General features: G+C 36.8%; 2 protein-coding genes across 3 annotated transcripts in view; both read right to left on the bottom strand.

Annotated features, from left to right (window-relative positions):
- Window positions 1-6,847: 6,847 nt before the first annotated feature.
- LOC307163754 (uncharacterized protein) lies at window positions 6,848-8,499 on the bottom strand. Of its 2 annotated transcripts, XM_079879983.1 has the most exons (4): window positions 8,430-8,499; window positions 7,983-8,324; window positions 7,495-7,539; window positions 6,848-7,379 (listed from the first exon to the last, which is right to left on the bottom strand). In XM_079879983.1, the coding sequence occupies exons 1-4, from the start codon at window positions 8,488-8,490 to the stop codon at window positions 7,213-7,215; spliced, it is 615 nt and encodes a 204-aa protein (XP_079736109.1). In that variant the 5' UTR covers window positions 8,491-8,499; the 3' UTR covers window positions 6,848-7,212. The 2 variants fall into 2 exon arrangements, with proteins under 2 accessions (XP_079736109.1, XP_079736110.1); XM_079879984.1 differs by lacking the exon at window positions 7,495-7,539.
- Window positions 8,500-14,498: 5,999 nt separating this feature from the next.
- The window catches only part of LOC307163727 (uncharacterized protein), a 33,916-nt gene continuing 29,517 nt past the window's right edge, over window positions 14,499-18,897 (bottom strand). The window contains exon 7 of the mRNA XM_079879945.1: window positions 14,499-15,270. The gene's annotated coding sequence lies outside the window, so the exon portion shown is untranslated. The remainder of the gene's footprint in view (window positions 15,271-18,897) is intronic.

Here is an 18,897-nt window from a genome sequence, read left to right on the forward strand (position 1 = left end):
AGACGGATTCTGTACAAGATATGAAAATATTAGTCATTCAGTTTAGCTTCAGTTTGAAAGAGAAAAACCCAAGCTCATGATGTATTAAATAATAATATCTCTCCTCATCCACTGATGTTCTCTCACCTGTGACTGAGACTGTGATCAAGGTTTCTCCTTCATAATCCAGAACTCTGTATGTTCCAGTGTCAGTGACTGTAAACTCATTAATGATCAGAGTCTCGCCACTGACGGTCAGTCGATCACTGTTGACCCCGTGACCTCTCATCCACACCTCTGTCCAGCCTTCACTAGAGTTTCTCTCCACTTTATCAGCGTTGATCAACAGAACATCCAACTTCAGATCCTCTCATATTTTTACAAAAGTCTCCGCTGAGAGGAAACAGAAAGACACTTATCCTCAGGGCTGGACTGGTAATCTGGCATACCGGGCAAATGCCCGGTGGGCCGACGTGCTTTTTGGGCCGATACATCTCATACTTTTTTTTTTATTCTTTTTTAAAAAAAAATTTAACGGCCCATAAAACTCGTACATCGGCGGCCCATTCGTTTTGTTTTGTTTAATAGGCGGCGCTGGGTTTGTGCCGGTGTAATGCATTGGTCAAAAAAAGTAAGCGTTATTTTTTCCACTGACAGACCGGCCCAGTCTATGGACCGGCCCATGAAACGCGTAGATCAGCGGCCCATTGGTTGTTTTCTTGATTGACACTGGGCTGGCCCAATCACAGCTTTAAAAAACCTCCCCCTTTGGGCTTTGAATGAGCGTGCAGTGTGTATCTGTCAAAAAAAAAAATAGTCTGAGAGAAACGCAAGGAATGTGCAGAGAAATAGTGTGTAATAGAAATAGCAGACGCTGTAAAATGTGTCAATATATAGGTTTTCTGCAGCAGCAGAACCTTCATCAGCTCTAGTGGCTGATGAGGAGGATGGTGAGGAGGATCAGGAGAGAGAGATGAGAAAGTGTAGAGTCCGCGGTAAGCAGAACTACTTTCAAAACACTTAGGCTATGTCATGAGTGTAGGAACCCATAACCCAGTTACGCATTATTTCTTCATCTGCATAGTTGACGATTACCGCAATTTACTAGAAGTTTAATGAGACGCGTGTTTTCCGCCAAAATAAAAGCTTGATGCAGTTTCCATCAAAATAAAAGATCATGTGCTGATCTCTTTCAAGTATAGAAATTAGTTCAAAACTAAATATAAAGTTTTCTTTATTTTTCAGTGCATTTGTTTTACAATATATGGCTATTAGGCTACTGTCATGAGATTAATATTATAACTATTATTATGTAGTAATATAGACAGACACTGTTACTAAAAGCGGTTTGAATTTTTCTTTGTTATATTTGCACACTGAATATGGGTTGGAGCTTTTAATTTTGAACCCTCAAACTGCACCAGATTGATGAATTTAACATTAAAATGCACAAAATTTTCTAAGGGGGGGCATACCCCCAAACCCCCCCTAGAAGGACTGAGGTCCGCCACCACAGTTTTACCAAAATTCCTGTGAGAAACACTGGTATTGCTATGCCAATGCAGCTTATATCTTGTTTTTTGGATTCATCTCTGTGTAGTTCAATTGTATTAATAAATTACAATTTTGTACTTATTTCATCTGTTAACTCTCACTCGTTTATACTCACTCATTACATGGCATTAGTTGTTTTAATGAATAGGAGTTGAACAAAAACATATTCAAGGGCGTGCAAAGATGGGTGGTGTTTATGATCATATGTAGTGGGCCAGTCTGGGCCAAAATGCCAGGGCCGATTTTCTGTCCCAGTCCAGCCCTGCTTATCCTCAATCATTATTATAATGGTGTGAATCAATCAAGGCCATAAGAACAATATTTAGGATCAAGGGGAACAAATGTAATGATTTCCACAAATCTGAATCTTTGGTTTAATAAATCATTCCGATCTTAATCCTCAGACTTAAAATGAGCCGTCAAATGTAAAGGTCCAATGGACATAAATAGAAAGTTGTTGTAGTCAGCACTTTTGTGAGTCAGCTCAAACTGTAGCATCCATCTTTTCACATGCAATTGAAAGTCACTCTGTGTGCATCTCACAACAGTTCCTATTAGGGCTGTAACGATTCCTCGATTAAAGTCGAGTACTCGATTTTTAAAAATCCTCGATTGCAATTTACCCGTGTCGAGTAACCGGCAAAATACCGGAAGTGGCGCGTTCCACAGACGAGAATCCATGAACTGCATTATTACACCGTTTTCTAAGGCTACGCGGTATATTTAACTATTTACAATCATAATATCGTGAAATCAGTTAAATAAATCAGTTTAACTGGCTTTGATTCAGTTAAATAAATATATGCGCCGTTTTTTTTCTCCCACAGAGAAGCACGACGCTTTAATTACATGCGTGCAGATTGTGTTAAAGTAGCCTACCAGCTCCGTTCACAGTAAATGCTGCTCCACACACACTCAGTCTCTGCGTGCTGTTTGTTTAGGTTTCCAATAATGTGCATTTGGGAACGCAAAACATCGGACGCGTGTTTCATAGTTGCAATGTCATAATTTGTGCGTGGAGAATCTCGGGTTTCTCAAACTCCATCTCTGCGTGCTGTGAGTTTGTGTGGCTTATATCGTTCATCTGCACGCAGTGTGCGCCGTTTCACAAAATTCGATACGCAGCTCATTTATAAATCTACGTCAAAACAGGAGACCACATAAGTATGTTTCTGAATATATTCAGAAATACATTCACATATATTCTCATATGCGAATTGTTGTTCATCGCAATTTCAAAATAAAAGTTTAACCCTTGCACTGAGCTTGCATGTTTTGACGTGCACATTAAAAAAATTACAGCGACTGTTGCATTTCTATCGTCCAGAAGTGACCAAATATGAAAGAATAAGTTGATATTTGAATTAAATGTAATGTTTATTAGTTATCATATATTTTACATGCTGTATTTTAAGTGTTGTTCAATAAAACCCATATGATTATTTTGATACTTTATTTGAACCAATAATTATTGCTTGTTATTATATATTTGGTTAACACTTTACAATAAGGCTCATTAGTTAACAATGTATTAACCAACATGAACTAACAATGAACAATATCTACATTTCAAACTGTAACATTTGTTCATACAAATACAGCTGTTCATTGCTTGTTCATGTTAGTTCACTACATTAATGTTAACAAATACAACCTTTAATTTTAATAATGTATTAGTAAATGTTGAAATTAACATGAACTAAGATTAATAAATGCTGTAGAAGTATTTTTCATTCTTAGTAGGCCTATGTTAACTAAGGTAGTTAACTAATGAACCATATTGTAAAGTGTTACCTATTTGTATTTAAGTCATTTTAAAGGCTGTTGTTCACTTGGATCTATTTTTATTACCACAATTTTTTATCCGATTACTCGATTAATCGATGGAATAATCAGTAGAATACTCGATTACTAAAATAATCGATAGCTACAGCCCTAGTTCCTATATGAGCGATTTATAGATTATCATGACAGAATATGCTAATTGAAGATAGTTAACTCACATCAACAACATAAATTCATCAACTAACCATTCAGAAATGTCATGTTGCATTCTACATGTTGTCACTTCTTCTTGAGTCTCTCCATCTTTGTCTGACTCCGTTTAAACATAAAAGGCAGAACAGTTTCTGTCATTTTAGTGTGTGTTTGCGTGAGGTAATTGGAGCTGCTAACGGTACAGATAAACATGTCCGTGCGACACTTCTGTCACGCCGCACTCCACTTTATTCCTTTGGGTGACGTCAAGCGACTTTAAAGCGCCCGCAAACCATCCCGGGAAGGCAGCGCTGCATTTGAAAAAATGCTGTGCGTCAAAAACCTGGCTGATGCCCATCTTTATGCAAATTAATCCGTTGAACGCGACGCAACTATCCAATAGAAGTAGAGCACATGGAGACTGGGCGAATCATGAGCCACTGGCTCAAAACCATGCCCATGACGGTAAACTTGAGGAATACCCATCAACGTACAAATGAGGGGAGGCGTCGCCGCGACGCCACGCTTCAGTTGTTTCGCAAAAGTGGATCCATACCGTAACACATAAGCTCTTGAAGCTCCGCCCCCTGTGCCGAGAGCATCAGCTCATTTGCATTTAAAGGGACAGACACAAAATGGTGCGTTTTTGCTCACCCTCAAAAGTGAGAACTTTAACATGCTATATAAAAATATCTGTGTGGTATTTTGAGCTAAAACTTCACATACACACTCTGGCGACATCAGAGATTTATTTTACATCTTGTGAAAAGGGCATTATACCACCCCTTTAATAACTCCACTAATAAAAACCATCATCATTATCATAATAATGGACCACATTCAGCTTTAAAAAAAAATGACTAATTTATGCATCAAGAGCAGGTTTCCACAAACAGAAAAACAGTATACTATAATAACACACAGGGTGAATTTATATTTAAAAGCATGAAACCTTCAGAGGTGGAAAGTCCAGGGGTCAGAAAGTAAAAGTCCTGCCATATGTTTTTCACCCATGTTTATTGAACTTAGCCAGCTGATTTCACTAATTAGTTCTAATTAGCTAGTATCTCCTGGCTGAAAAACTGTGCTAATTAGCAAATCCAGGTGATTGGAACAAAATACTGAGGAGGACTTTTACTTTCTGAACCTGGACTTTACACCTCTGGAAAACTTAAATGGTAAAACTTCTACATGAGTCCTATGTTCAGTTGAAACCACTGCACATTAAGCAAGGTTAACTAATGGTTTAAAGTCCAACTGAAATCAATATTGACCCTATTTACTTTGTTAGCGCATATTACTAGTCTTGTGGTGAACAATTAATCTGTGCAAGTTAATACACAGAAAAAAATTGTTTGCCGTCGTAATCTTTAATCAAAGTCTGAAAAGTTACTTCCGGTCTGGAATGGCGTTCCTTCTCTGATGATGTAGGTTTGACGGCTTGGTTTGGGAAACGCTTAACCACTCCTCTCAAACCGTTAGTCTGTAATGAGCAAGAGATGGAGAGGAGGAGCGCTAGAGTAAAACCCTGCCCTCTGTTCAATATTTCTTTTCACTGGGAAATGTGTCACAACACTGGAGAAAAGTCGTTTGCAACTTCCGGTTTACGCAGACTTTAAGTAAAAACTAAATTGAAAGTGTCCCACACAGGTGAACAGAGACACAGGTGGTGCTCACTGCAGTCAGATATGTCAAACTGGAGGATCTTGGCCTAGTTTAGCTCCACCTGTGGATCTAAGGGGGTTGGGCTTAACTTTATTAGGATTAGGGATAGAGATTACGTTAGGGTTTGGTTAGACCTTCTAACTAGTTGTGTCCCAAATTGCACACTATACAATATTCATTAATAATACGTTTATTTTATATAGCCACTCCAAGACCATGGAGTGCTTTGAATTTGATAAGGAGTATCTTGTATTGAATACGAAAGCGAATGGGTAGCCAATGAAGTCTGCATAAAATCGAGTAATGTGGGAAGATTTCTTTGTATTTGTATTTGTGTATGTGTATCATGTACTCAACCATCTGTATGTGGTTTAAAATGTTATTTTGTCATCCAGTAGTTGAGTTATTCATGCACAAAGTGAAGTGCATTTTTTCTAGTTGAATTTTCAATGTGAACACACTATTTACACTACTTATACTATAGAAAATGGCTTAGTATGCAAACTGGGATGCATCATAGGAGTTTGGTGCCTGATTGGACATTATTTTTCTTTACTGGTTATTCTTTTAAAGCAGATTGAGCTGTCAGAAGATTAATATAATACTAAATGATGTTCAGTGACTAACATGTGTGGAAAGCAGGGAGGGGCCGAGAGCCGTGGGAACGGAGCGAGGCCGGTGGCGTAAGTGTCCATGAGTGTTAATAACCGGTCTCGAGTCCCACGTAGGAGCTCAGGAAGGATAAAAGGAATAGTGACAACAGTGTAGGATGAGAGAGGACAAAGCCTGGGACATTTATGTTGTGTTTTATTGTGTTTATATGAGGCATTCATTTAGTTTTGTATAGTGTTTATTTATTACGATATTGGTAACACTTTACAATAAGGTTCATTAGTTAACTACATTAGTTAACATTAACTAATAATGAACTGCACTTATACAGCATTTGTTCATCTTTGTTAATGTTAATTTCAACATTTACTAATACTTTATTAAAATCTTGTTAACATTAGTTAATGCACTGTGAACTAACATGAACAAACAATGAACAGCTTTATTTGTATTAACTAACATTAACCCCTTGCTCATCACCCCCAATTTTGGCAAGTGCTGCATACATGAAATGCCCAAAATAAAAAGGTTACTGCTCATAAGTAATTCTGAATAGAAACATAACACACATACATTTAGAAAGCCAACCCTTGAGTTTATAGTTCAAGACTCAAAATTAACCAGACTGTTATTAATATTGAGATATATAAGCTCAAACATATTTTGAACTAAAATAATCTGGGATCACCAGTGATCCCTGTCAGGTAAGGGGATTAACATTAACAAACATTAACAAAAACAGTAATAAATGTATTGCTCATTGTTAGTTCATGTTAGTTAATACATTAACTAGTGTTTAATAAAGGAACCTTATTGTAAAGTGTTACCACGATATTAATATTTTCTGTGGATCGTTCGCCGGTTCCCGCCGGTTCCCGCCTCCCTCTTCCCTGAACTTTGAATATTGCTACATTGGTGCTGAAAGCAGGAAGGAGGAATGAGAAGCATCATGTGATTTAACAAAGCAGTGAATATTATGTAAATTGATGTAAATTTCTTGGTTGTACTGCTGTTTATTTGATCAGACAATATATTTAACATTAGGGTTAGATTGATTTTTATTAAATCAAGCTTTATGTGCCACAGAAGAGATTTACATTTATATTTTCTCTTGAAAACAGCTTATACAGTACATACATTTTAATGCTCCTCAATTGAATATATAACATCTAAAGATTTAGCCATACACAACGTTCATCTTTAACACGGGTCACCTCAATCATTTAAGACTGTTGAAGTTTCTCTGGTGCTAAGGACACCATTTACCTCAACATCTCAGTTTCTCTGAAATGAAAGTAGATCAGACCAACAGGAAAAGCATCTGAGACACAGTTGTGTATTTTTAATTTGTGGTAAACTTACAGAAATGCATCGCGCTGGGTTATATTGAGTTAGATTGAAAAATAAAGCTCACAAATGTGTCATTTAGCTGTGATGTGTCATCAGAGCTTCATGTTTCGCTGCTCTCCATCCTTTCTGTTGTCCACGATGGTAAATGATTCCTCCTGCGATGACTGTAGTCAGAAAAAACACAAACACAGCCAGTCCAACACCACCGAACATCAACACACGCTCCGTCACCGTCACCTCGTCTACAGAGACAGAAGAGTTATTCATATTCATACAACCAGACAGTTTTAACTCATAGCCAGATTTATTGGTGGGTTTCCATTAATTAAACAATCAAGATAACAACCATTGTGTTACCTGGGATTTCGACTTCTGGTTTTGGCTCTTCTGTTAAAAAAAGACCTGTAAATATATGAACAGTTTAACAAACTGAAAAAACATTGTTTTAGTTCTTAGTTGTATATGGGAGAGTGGATTAAAATGAGTTTTTACTGTTTTTAAAGGGATGGTTCGAAGTAAAATCAACCTAGGGTCCTTTGCACCATGACCTTGAGCCAAACACCTTTTCCCAATGATTTAAAATGAGCTTTTACTATTTTTAAGTTGTGCTTTATGCAATATAAACGATGCATAATGACATTTTGTGTGTCCAAACTTTTAATTGATAGTGTATGTTTGTGATCTGTAAATATAATCTGATATGCACAAAAAAAAAAAAGATAGTGTATAAAATCTATTTAGCAAACATCTACACTTTTCCCACCCATGCATTTCTCTCGATTTTCAAACAGCCAATACACTGATAAGTTTGTGAAGATATAATGAGAAAAACTGAAATCTGTTACCTTCAATCTCCAGTCTGATGGGTTTGTCGAAGTGCATCTCTGGAGCGTCAGACTTTGTTCCACAGAAATAATGTCCTGAATCTGATTCTGTTACTCCAGAAATAGTTAAAGAGACTCTGGTGACCCAACTGTCTGCTGTTATTTCCAGACGAGTGCTGTTTAGATTGAACTTGATCAGGAGTTTTCTCCCGAGTTTGTCCTTCTCAGCAGAAATCAGCAGAACGAGCTCTTCAGATCTGAGATGATACCAGGCGACTTCATATCTGTTTCTCATGTTGCAGTTCAGAGTGATGTTTTCTCCCATCCGAACTCTCACATCAGAAGATCCTCCTGCTGACAAATCTGGAGAGACATTGATAAACACACATCCTTTTAGACTGTTAATAGCTATTGCATTTGAGATTGATATGTTAAATTTCTTGAATGCTTGAAATATAATATATTTACCACTGGATGTGATTTGCATAATCCAACAAGAAAATACACAGAAGAAAATGACTTTCTCCATTGTGCCTGGCGCTCGTAAAGGTGTCGATCAAACTAAAGGTTTAAGATCAATGCAGAGTCACTTAAACCACACAGAGTTTCCACTTCCTTTCCAGAGCAAACTAAAGCTTTGAATAATAATCTCTATATCAGATCAAGTGTTACATCCTCACATCAAACCTAAACTGAAAAATCTTTGATTTCTCAGTGGAATTTTTATTACTGAATGTGGTTTATTAGCTTGCATAGACGCTTGGCTAACAAAATCATACATTTTCCAGGTGTCATTCAGTGAAGCTTTATGAACAGCTTACATACTTTTAATTACTTAAAGCTACACTAAAGATTATTATTTACCTTAAAATAATGTTTCCAAAATCGTTTCAGTGATTCCTGAACTCATAACAGGGTGAAAGGCACTTCTGAAGTCGCTTTGCGGCCCTATATCGGCTATAACCACACTATTCAAGTGTGCCAGATCGGGTCGCGTTTCTAGTTCGAATGAGACATAAGAAATTACAAATTTGACTTGCTTTACGGCAAGCGTTACAATAGTCATTATTAATCAATAATGAAGATGAATCAATTATCAGGTAACGAGATGGGAGGGGCTAGACAATTGACAGGAGAGCACATGGCACAAGGAATACAAGACAAGCCATGTGCTCACAATAAACCAAACTATACATAAACACAGGACAAACTGGGAATGTCAGAGCTCTGTCACCAACCAGAATATAACCCAGACAGAAGTGACAGAACCCTGACAAATATTCGTCATAATCATGGATACGACAGGATACATTCATAAACATGTTCACTTATTTCCTTAGCATCATTAGCAGGTTTAGTTTTCCACAAACAGAAACACAACTATTTAACACAAAAACACACTAAAGTTGACTTTAACTAAATTTAAAAACACAAAAACTTACATGGTAAAGGTTCTGTATGAGTCTTTAGCCCTATTCGGACGGGACTAGTTTTCCAAACTACGTTTGAGTTACAATTCTTATCAACCTACGTCTGTGATTTCATGTACGGATTCAGACGGGACTAACATCTCCGTGTTTATTACCGAGGTAGGAGTGTCTGTGTTTTACATGTGGGCGTTGCAGAAGATCACGTGTTCAGAATGCGTGGATTAAGCACTTTGAAATATAACGTCCTAATGTATTTAGTGTTTTGTAAACATTTTATAAAAATTGTAGTATGAAAAAACTAAACATAGATTTATCATCATGATTTTATAGAACTGGGTTCTTCTAGTACTGGAATAAAAAGTTTTAACTTATAAAATTGACACGTTATGTAATTAAGTGCAGAAATGAAAGTAATCTTACCTGAAACTGATATTACAGTAGCCAGTCTTAACAGTTTACGTGATTTGGCTCTTGTTGATTTCATTTTTTTATTTCTTCGCAGTGTACCGAACACATCTACATCCATTATCGGTGCACAAAAAAGCAGAAACTTGAATACCGGCGCGATAGCGAGAGATTGTACGGTAGTTCACGTTGACCAAAACACACAAGAAAAAGCGTTTTGGAAAAAAACATTTTCGCCAATCACAGACATTCGCATTCGGACGGGATTAGATTTCTCTGAGGACCGCCGAGTTTGACGAAAAACAGTAGGTAATTTGCTCTGGAATTTTTACAGAGGTCGTGTGAGAAAAAGACAGACATGGCAGATTCGGACAGGATTAAAATCTCAAAGTAGGCTACGTCTGTGAAACAGAAATTTCTAATGTCCCCCTGTGAAACTAGTCCCGTCCGAATAGGGCTTTTGTACGAGTGTTCTTGTGTAAACCACAGCACAATTAGCAAGACTTAAAAAAAGTGAAAGTATGACAAAGATGAGAGCCTCCAGAGACTGACTGAATACGGCTCCTCCAACCAGGTGAAATCTGATCTCAGCGTTAGAGCTGATTAACAGGATTATCATTATTACTGAATACACAACACAGACAAAACATTCCTTCATTACACTTCTGTGTTCAGAGTTTAAAACATGTTGAAGTTTAAATTGTATAATTATGCCAAAATGAAGAGACTCTAAACCACAAAGTGTTTCCACTTCCTTCCCAGAACAAAATAAAGCCTTTAATAATAGTTGATTTATTACATCAAGACACTATATGTGCAGTAATGAAAATCCTCATGATTTTATTTTTAATATTTAGTTTTTAATGCTGGATGTGGTCGATTAGCTTGCATAACTTGCGAGTCCAGAAATCAATATTCCAGGTTTCATACAAGTTGAGAATCATCTTGCTTTTGGTTAATAATTTTCTTTACACAAATGTACAAATACAAATCATGTCTTTTCTCAGATTACATGTCATAACATTTAAATTAATTAAATTAAAAGAGTGAATATAATTTTACACAAATCACAGTTCTCATATAGTCTCATGTTAACACATGTAGGCCCTGTTTCACAGACTGGGTTTAGATTAAGCCAGGATTAGACCTTAGTTCAATTAGGACATTTGAGTAGCTTTTATAAACATGCCTTATGAAAAAAAAAACATTAATGCTGTGAATCTTGAGACAAAACAATGACACTGATATATTTTAAGATATGCTTTCAGTTAAAACAGCTCAAACATGTATTTTAGTCTGAGACTAGATTAAGCCTCGTCTGTGAAACCAGGGGTGAATGTTTAAGTGTTCTGGTTAAACTCAGAATAATGTGTTTCTGCATGAGTGTAAAACTGTTTTAGCGCTCTCTGGTACAAAACAAATCATTCAGTGAAACAAAGCTTCAAAAACAATTGCTGACCTTATAAACCAGAACATTAACATGACTACAAGCACGTTTATGATCAGTAACGTGAGGTAGTGATGTTTCACATGACACTGAAGCCTCAAAGCGTGTATCGAGTATGAGGAGCGCGGATTGTTTTCAGAGAAACTGATCAACGGAAAACGAAGCCTCACTTTCTCTCCAGTCTCGTGAATGCTTCACTTTGTGTGTCGGAGAGTTTGAACCCAGGCCACTACTCTAAAGGTTTCTGGAAGTTTAAGTCCATTAAAAAACAAATATATTTTTTTTATAAATAAGCCTAAAGCCTATGTTACATGATCATATATTCTATATATAGCCTATTTAAACAGCATAGAAATCATAAAATAATTAAACCACCATTTGCTTGCATCAAGCAACTCTGTTGGTATTTTTATAATTAGTTGGCTAATGGCTATAATATAGTTGTTGCATTTAATTTATTGGCACACTTTAATATGTGAATTATATTATCAGAAAACAGAACATTTAGCGTAGTCTAATGGATAAAATTTAGCGTTTAATGGATAAAACAACGGAGGTGAAATACGCACTCGGGTTTATGGCTGCTGTAATTTTGAGCTGCCACAAGATGGCGCTGTTCTCGACACTCTTGATGCTTTGAGTCTTTTCCCGGAACAATCAGGGGAAAGCCCAGGGGGGTAATCCAGTACTTGGAAAGTGTACCATCCCCGGGCGCCGCCATTGATTAGCAGACCATCACCTGCTGTTAGCATTCCATTGACTCCCATTCATTTCGGCGTCACTTTGACAGCGAATATCTTTACATCTGAGGCGTTTAAAGACTCCATTTGTCCATTATTTATTTCTAAAGAAACACGAAAATGTATAAAAGGCTCCATTACTTTGTATCTTACGTTATGGCCCCGTAGAAGCAGTTTTTGTAAAAGTAGGCTAACGATTGTGTCATAACCATGCGACTCTCTGGAAATTACCGTATAGACAGGAGGAGAAGCTCGCAGTCAATCGGGGGGACGTGGAGGCATAAAGTCTGATAAAGTCAAGGGAGAAGCCCATAGAGAGTCATAAAGTTTCTCCTGCTCCAGCTCATGGTCAGCTCCTACTCACGCTCTCCGTCTCTGCAAGTTTCGGAAGGGAATGATTCAGATTTCTCTCGGCACAGCTACTAGAAGACAGACGGGTTGCTCACGTCACATCTACGTCGTCAAGCTCAGTTTGAGTCTGCGCAGTCGCTCAGCCATCAGGAAGTGAGTGCTTCTAATTTGCTTCACTTTTCTCTGTTGAAGTCTATGGGGTCGCTGTGTCCATTTCTTTTACTGTCTATGGGAAAGCCTCGGTGCTTCCTGAGGCTTCATTTGCCCATCCCTAACGTGAGGTAATAAGGAGGATTACTAGTAAGACGGGATCAGTCCATCAAACATTGAGCTTCTTCTGTGGTTCCACAAACGGCTGTATGATGTGTGGAAGTTTATTTCTGAACAAGATCGCTGATGATTTCAGATCTGATTGTGTCTGAATCTGAGATGCAGTAAGATGTAAAATATTTAAACATCCCCTTCATATATCATTGTATATATTATAAAAAAAAACATTATTTTCTGAACATAGTAAAAAAATAGTCAAAATATTTAATTCATACAAAAATACACAAACAAAAATATTTCTTACAAAAGTGGTTTAATTTATTTAGTTTTTCACAATATTACTCACAGATTTACAATAAAGAATGCAGATCCCCTATTATGCAGACACAAACATCAGTGGAAAGGAAAAAGTCTATAGATGATGATGAAGACACTTAAGGAGAAGCTAAGGCTATACTAAACATACATATTTAAAAACAATATTTTACAATACATGCATATGTGCATACACACTGTCTTTCACTATATCAGTTTATTCCCACTTAGATGCACTGCATCAAACCAATGTGTGCAGAGATGTATTAAAGGGGTGATGAACTGAGAAATCAAATTTTCCTTGAGCTTTTGACATATAAGAGATCATCATACTATAATAATATCCTGTAAGTTTCAGAACTGAAAACTACCTTGTTAGTCCAATAAAAGCTTTTATAGACATCAGGCTCAGCAAACGACTCGTTTTTCAAAGTGGGGAACAATGACGTCAAAGAGGATAAAACACCGCCTCCACAAAAGAAGATCAACGCCTACTTCAACACGGCCTGTTTAGCCCCGCCCACCGATTCGCCCAAACATGCTAAATAACATAGGACGACATGATAATTGCTAAACCGGATCGAGCTACTTCCAAGCAATAAACATGCTGTTTACTAAATATTGTGCAGTGCCTGGTTGTGCAAGAAGACAGTCTGCATAAGCTTCCTTCGGATTCCAGCATGGTTAAACTTTATTAAATCAGTCAATCAGCACAATTTCCCGACACGGATCTGCCAGCAACATGTAAGTAACCATGTGTACTCTAATGCCTGATCTGCGATCAGTGATTTCTGATGTGTAATTATTCAAGTTCAGATATCTTTCTCTTAAAATCGTTAAATGCATCAGTGACTAAACGATCAACTTCACATAATTTCTCGTAGTATTATGAAAAAAAAAAAACTAATTATTAAATTATACACAGAAAGCGATAAAAGAACGATCCCTTTCCAATCGTCCAAGCTGTCAATCAAACAGCACAGCGCGAGCCGAGAGAGCTTATCTGGACACTTACCAAACTCGTGATGAAATGATGACACTGTTACACTACACAACGAAGCTGTTACTGTGTATTCACATCGTGTTTGCATTGTGATTTGGTGTAAGCATTTGTGAGAGTGCAAAAATTGCGTTGCAATGATAAGATCTTTATTCACGCGATCAACAGACTGTCTGTCATCTGCTCAGTGCTCATCATGCTGCAACCTTTCATGTGATGGAATAGATTTAAATATAATGCTTTAAACGATACTTTTCATGATGTGTTAATCTCGATAGCTGTAATAGTAAAAACGTAGTAAAAGTTTTCGAGAGAGTTCATGTAATAATAGCTATTTCATATGCAAGCATGTCAGCCAATCACAGCAGTGGGCGTTTGCATTGCAGTCTCACAGCAGACACGCCCCTTAAAACGGAGCGTTCAGATCTGAAGCTGAAATGAGGCTTGGAAAAATGGCTTTTATTTGTAAATTATGACAATTTTTGATGTAAAAATCATACTAACATTATAAGGGCACCCCAGGCAACATTATAAAATAATAAAACAATCCAGTTCATGACCCCTTTAAAATCCTCCTGCTTTCCCAGTGTTGTTTTTAATATCATGCACATCATGATACATTTATTTATTCAGTTATAAATCATGTTTCTTCCTGGTTTACATGTCACAGCCTGAGTTAAAGAGTGAATATAACTTTACACAGATCTCAGTAACACATGTAATGTTTAAGTGTTCTGGTTAAACTTTGAGAACAGTCCACATGTGTTTTCTGTTGTCTTTAAAAACTAAAGGAGGAAGTCCATCACTAATGTAACGTAAGACATGAAGCTTACACTGACATTTTGAAGAAGTGAACATCAGTGATAAAAGGAGAGAAGTTGATCTTGATGCCGGATCATTTCAGAGCAAGAGAGGATTCAGTTCAGTTTACAAAGAGAAGCCCCTTATAATCTCATAGAGATCAGTTAAAGACAACAGCGGCGAGGAGAAATCTCTCTAAAGATTATTAATATGGGAAAAACACCTCGGCATGAACACAGACTCAACTCTGGCACACTTTTCCTTTTGTACAGAGAGTCAGACAGACAGAAACACATTACAGGAAAATCAGACAATTTGCAATATGAGTGACTCGATAATGTGAGATTCCACATCAATAAAACAACAATTATGATATTATTGTAGATGATAAATAATAATTCGATGCATTAATATAGCGCTTTTCTCTGCACTCAAATCGCTTTACACAGAAGGGGGGAATCTCCTCAAACACCACCAATACCAAAACTACTGTACACTCCTCTCGCTGCAGATGTTCAGTACTGACAGAATCATCTGTAGATCTGTTGATCTACAACTGTACAATGTCTTGCATTGGGACATCCTGGTAGTGATCATGATCAGTGTTTCTGTGCTGACGTTGGTATTTCTTGTAGACAGCAAATATAATCCCAGCCAGAGCCAGAACCAGCAGAGCTCCACACACAGACAGCACAATAATCCAAATATCTACAGCTGAAGGGAGGGAAGAGAACACAAGTTTTTAAAAAATGTTGTTTCTTTTTTCTTTTTCTCTCAATGATTTCTCCTGTTTTACTTACTATGTTGTTCTATAGGTTTGTTATCCTCTGTCTCCAGTTTTCCCTTTGATCCTGAGCCAGATTTCTGTAGAGAAGATTGAGAGGTTACTCACACACAGTTTAGCATCAATTTACTGTTCAAATCCTGATTAAAAATCAGCTCAAATATCTCTCCTCATCCACTGATCTTCTCTCACCTGTGACTGAGACTGTGATCAAGGTTTCTCCTTCATAATCCAGAACTCTGTATGTTCCAGTGTCATTGGCTATAAACTCATTAATGGTCAGATTTCCATCACTGTCATTTATTCGATCCCTGCAGACTCCACCGTCTCTCGTCCAGACCTTCTTCCACTCTGAGCTGATTCTGTTCTGATGCTCCACTTTCTCAGCGTTCATCAACAGAACATCCAACTTCAGATCCTCTCCTTCCTTCACAGAGATCTCATCTGAGGAGGAACACAGACATTATTCATTATTATAATGTGTCAATCAGTCAAGACATTAAAAAACATATTTAGGATTAAAGGAACGAAATGTAATAATTTAAAAACCAGCCACTGAAAAGCCAATATTGGAATAATCTAATCTGAATATTGAATAATTGTTACATTTAACGTGTTTGCTGATCGCAGGCCCTGCACACAATAGTAATATTATTCAACTGTTAAAGGTATAGTGGAGGATTTTTCCGAATTTTAGAAAAGAACCGCCCTCTCCACTTGCACATGCACAACACTCTACCTGCTCTCGAGAGGGAACGCCTATTAAACGTGTGCGAGAGAACATGCACGAGCCCAGTTCTCCTCGTGCACGCTCTGTTTACAATTTTTGCTGGCGAGCACGTACGACGGCCTTACGTAAACATATCACCAGAATGATTGACAATTAGGAGGACCAATAGTCTTGATGATCCACCCGGAAAAAGAAAATCCTCCACTATACCTTTAACATTATCAGGAAATCCTGAACTTTACCATGAATATGAAGATGATACTCCAGGATTTGTTGCTTCACTTCTGTCTGATCATTAGTGTAACGGACTCTTAAAATGTATTTCCCAGCGTCACTGTAGATCAGATCCTTGATGACGACGTCACATGATCCTTCTTTAAACACTCTGTCATTTTCAGTCTCTTATTCTTCATTCTCACAATCAAGGATGTTTTTTGACTGTCTGTTTAAAACCATACGAGTAATCTCTCTGGCCTCAGATTCACACGACAGTGTGACGCTTTCTCCTGTTTCCCAGTCACATGTATGAGATTGTTTCCTACAGGGGGGGATCCTGCACACAGATACAGAATCAAATTCATTCAATACAAAGTACTAATACTAAAAAAAAACATGTATTGTTTCTCTCTATTCTCTGTAATCAATGTTATCATTAAATATTCTTATTTTAGTCAAATAGATTTACTTATATATATAATTGTAGGTAATATGAAGCCAACAATATTAGCTGTGCCATATTTTAACATTTCAAATGTTGATTACAATGGCATAAAGCAGTATCAGATGTGTATTCCTGAATAATGTTTATTAATAGATGAACTGATAGAGAAGTAGTCATGGTGTGTGATGATGATGTAATATACTGATAAATTTCCATCATTAATCCACAAATGTTAAGCAAAATCACTTGGTGCAAAAGAGAAACAATCGAGAATAACTATATCAACCTGGACCTGAAAATTAAACATTGTTACAATATGAACAAATATGATACTAACCGCTATATATGATAAAGCTAAACAGCAGCAGAAGAGCTGGTTTATGTCACAGATTCAGGCTAATAATCACTAACACATTTATACAGGGATAAAACGCTATGAATATTCACTTTCATTTAGTCTGAATATTTAACTTAATTTTTTTATATAAAAAATGTGTAATACTGAAAATTATCAGTCAGACTCAAAGAAACAACAGGCGTTTAGAAATTTGGTGATAATCTAAAAATTATATTAATAACCCCAATAATAAAACCAAAAACTGGATAAGTTCAGCAAAAAACATGTTGATTCATTTATTAAGCATCTCTAGCAGGATTAGCTTTCCATAAACAGAAACACAACTATTGCTTTAATCCAGTGGTGTAGTCTAGTTTTTGTGTAGTGAGTATACTGTGATTTAACACCCCCCTCTCATAGTGAGACGCTGATACGCCAGACGTCACGTGTGCTAAGTGCTTCAGTGTGTGTGTGTGTGTGTGGTTTCGAAACTACGGCGCTCATCACTGAGACAATGACTTCCGATTTCAAAAGCAGTCTTTTTGATCTTTAATATTCACAGATACTAGTTCATATCGAGATTGTATTAATTGTACAGCCATACTTTTGATTTATTCATTCAAAAATGGCCACATTGCGTGACGTTCTGCTTTATATCGTAAAGTTCCATTTGAGACTAGATCCCGATTCCCGATTCGATCAGTCGTTTCGCAACACAGACGGGGTGAATTTATGAGCGAAAGTGAAAGTTCTGTCACGAAACAATGTTGTTACGTATCCTCGCGCTTTTTTAGCGGGTTTACGGAAATCCTTGACCTTTCCAAGAGGATATAAGGCGTATACCTACGTATCATATAGACTACACCACTGGTTTAATCACACAAAAACACACAGAGACTGGATATATGTAAAAACATGAACACTTACATAGTAAAACATCAGCATGAGTCTTTTGATTAGGCGTTAAAACGTAATACATAACCGCATTTAGCGAGTGGTGAGGCCGAGGATAACGAAACCTGTAAAGGAACTTCCTGAGCATCACGGACTCATCCTGATCCTCCTCATAGGGGGCGCAGATCTCTGAAACACTTATTTTTTCTTTCTTTCTTTATAACAACAGGGGGATACAAAGTCATACAAAAACATTTCATTCAAAACAAAAACAGTAAAATCAATCATACATCTAATACATCAAGTATGCTTTTTGAACAGCTCCCATAAACCAGTTCACCAGTTTCACTATCAAGTTGTATTTTAATGACACATTTGTGTAATAAAAAGGAAGCTTTTGAGTTGATAATAATGAATTGGTCCGATTAATTCATTTAACAAGCCCTACAATTGAATAAAATAACACATATTATACAGACACTTCAAATTTAATGGTATTATGATTTGTTTAATCTATTAAATAAATGCATTTAATAGATTTCACTTTCAATAAAACATTTGTTAAAAGGTGTGTTATGCATGTTTTCCTTAAAAATGGCAAATGTTAAGACACAGTTTAGAAACATAATTATTATTTATAGTTAGTTTTTATTCTAATCAATGGATGTTGTGTTTATCTTTTACAGTTATTCATTGACAGAATCAAAGATTACCATAATTATTTACCATGGTAGCTATGTTAAATAATACCATGCATATCCAAATAGCATT

Source organism: Squalius cephalus, assembly GCF_949319135.1.
Source record: "Squalius cephalus genome assembly, chromosome: 8".
Lineage (NCBI taxonomy): Eukaryota > Metazoa > Chordata > Actinopteri > Cypriniformes > Leuciscidae > Squalius > Squalius cephalus.

Bases quoted from the DNA above. Each gene is read 5' to 3' on its own strand.
- LOC307163754 (XM_079879983.1), bottom strand. From the start codon at position 8,490: ATGGAGAAAGTCATTTTCTTCTGTGTATTTTCTTGTTGGATTATGCAA. The intron at 8,325-8,429 runs GTAAATATATTA...ATGTCTCTCCAG, and splicing joins TATGCAAATCACATCCAGTG to ATTTGTCAGCAGGAGGATCT. The intron at 7,540-7,982 runs GTAACAGATTTC...ATATATTTACAG, and splicing joins CATCAGACTGGAGATTGAAG to GTCTTTTTTTAACAGAAGAG.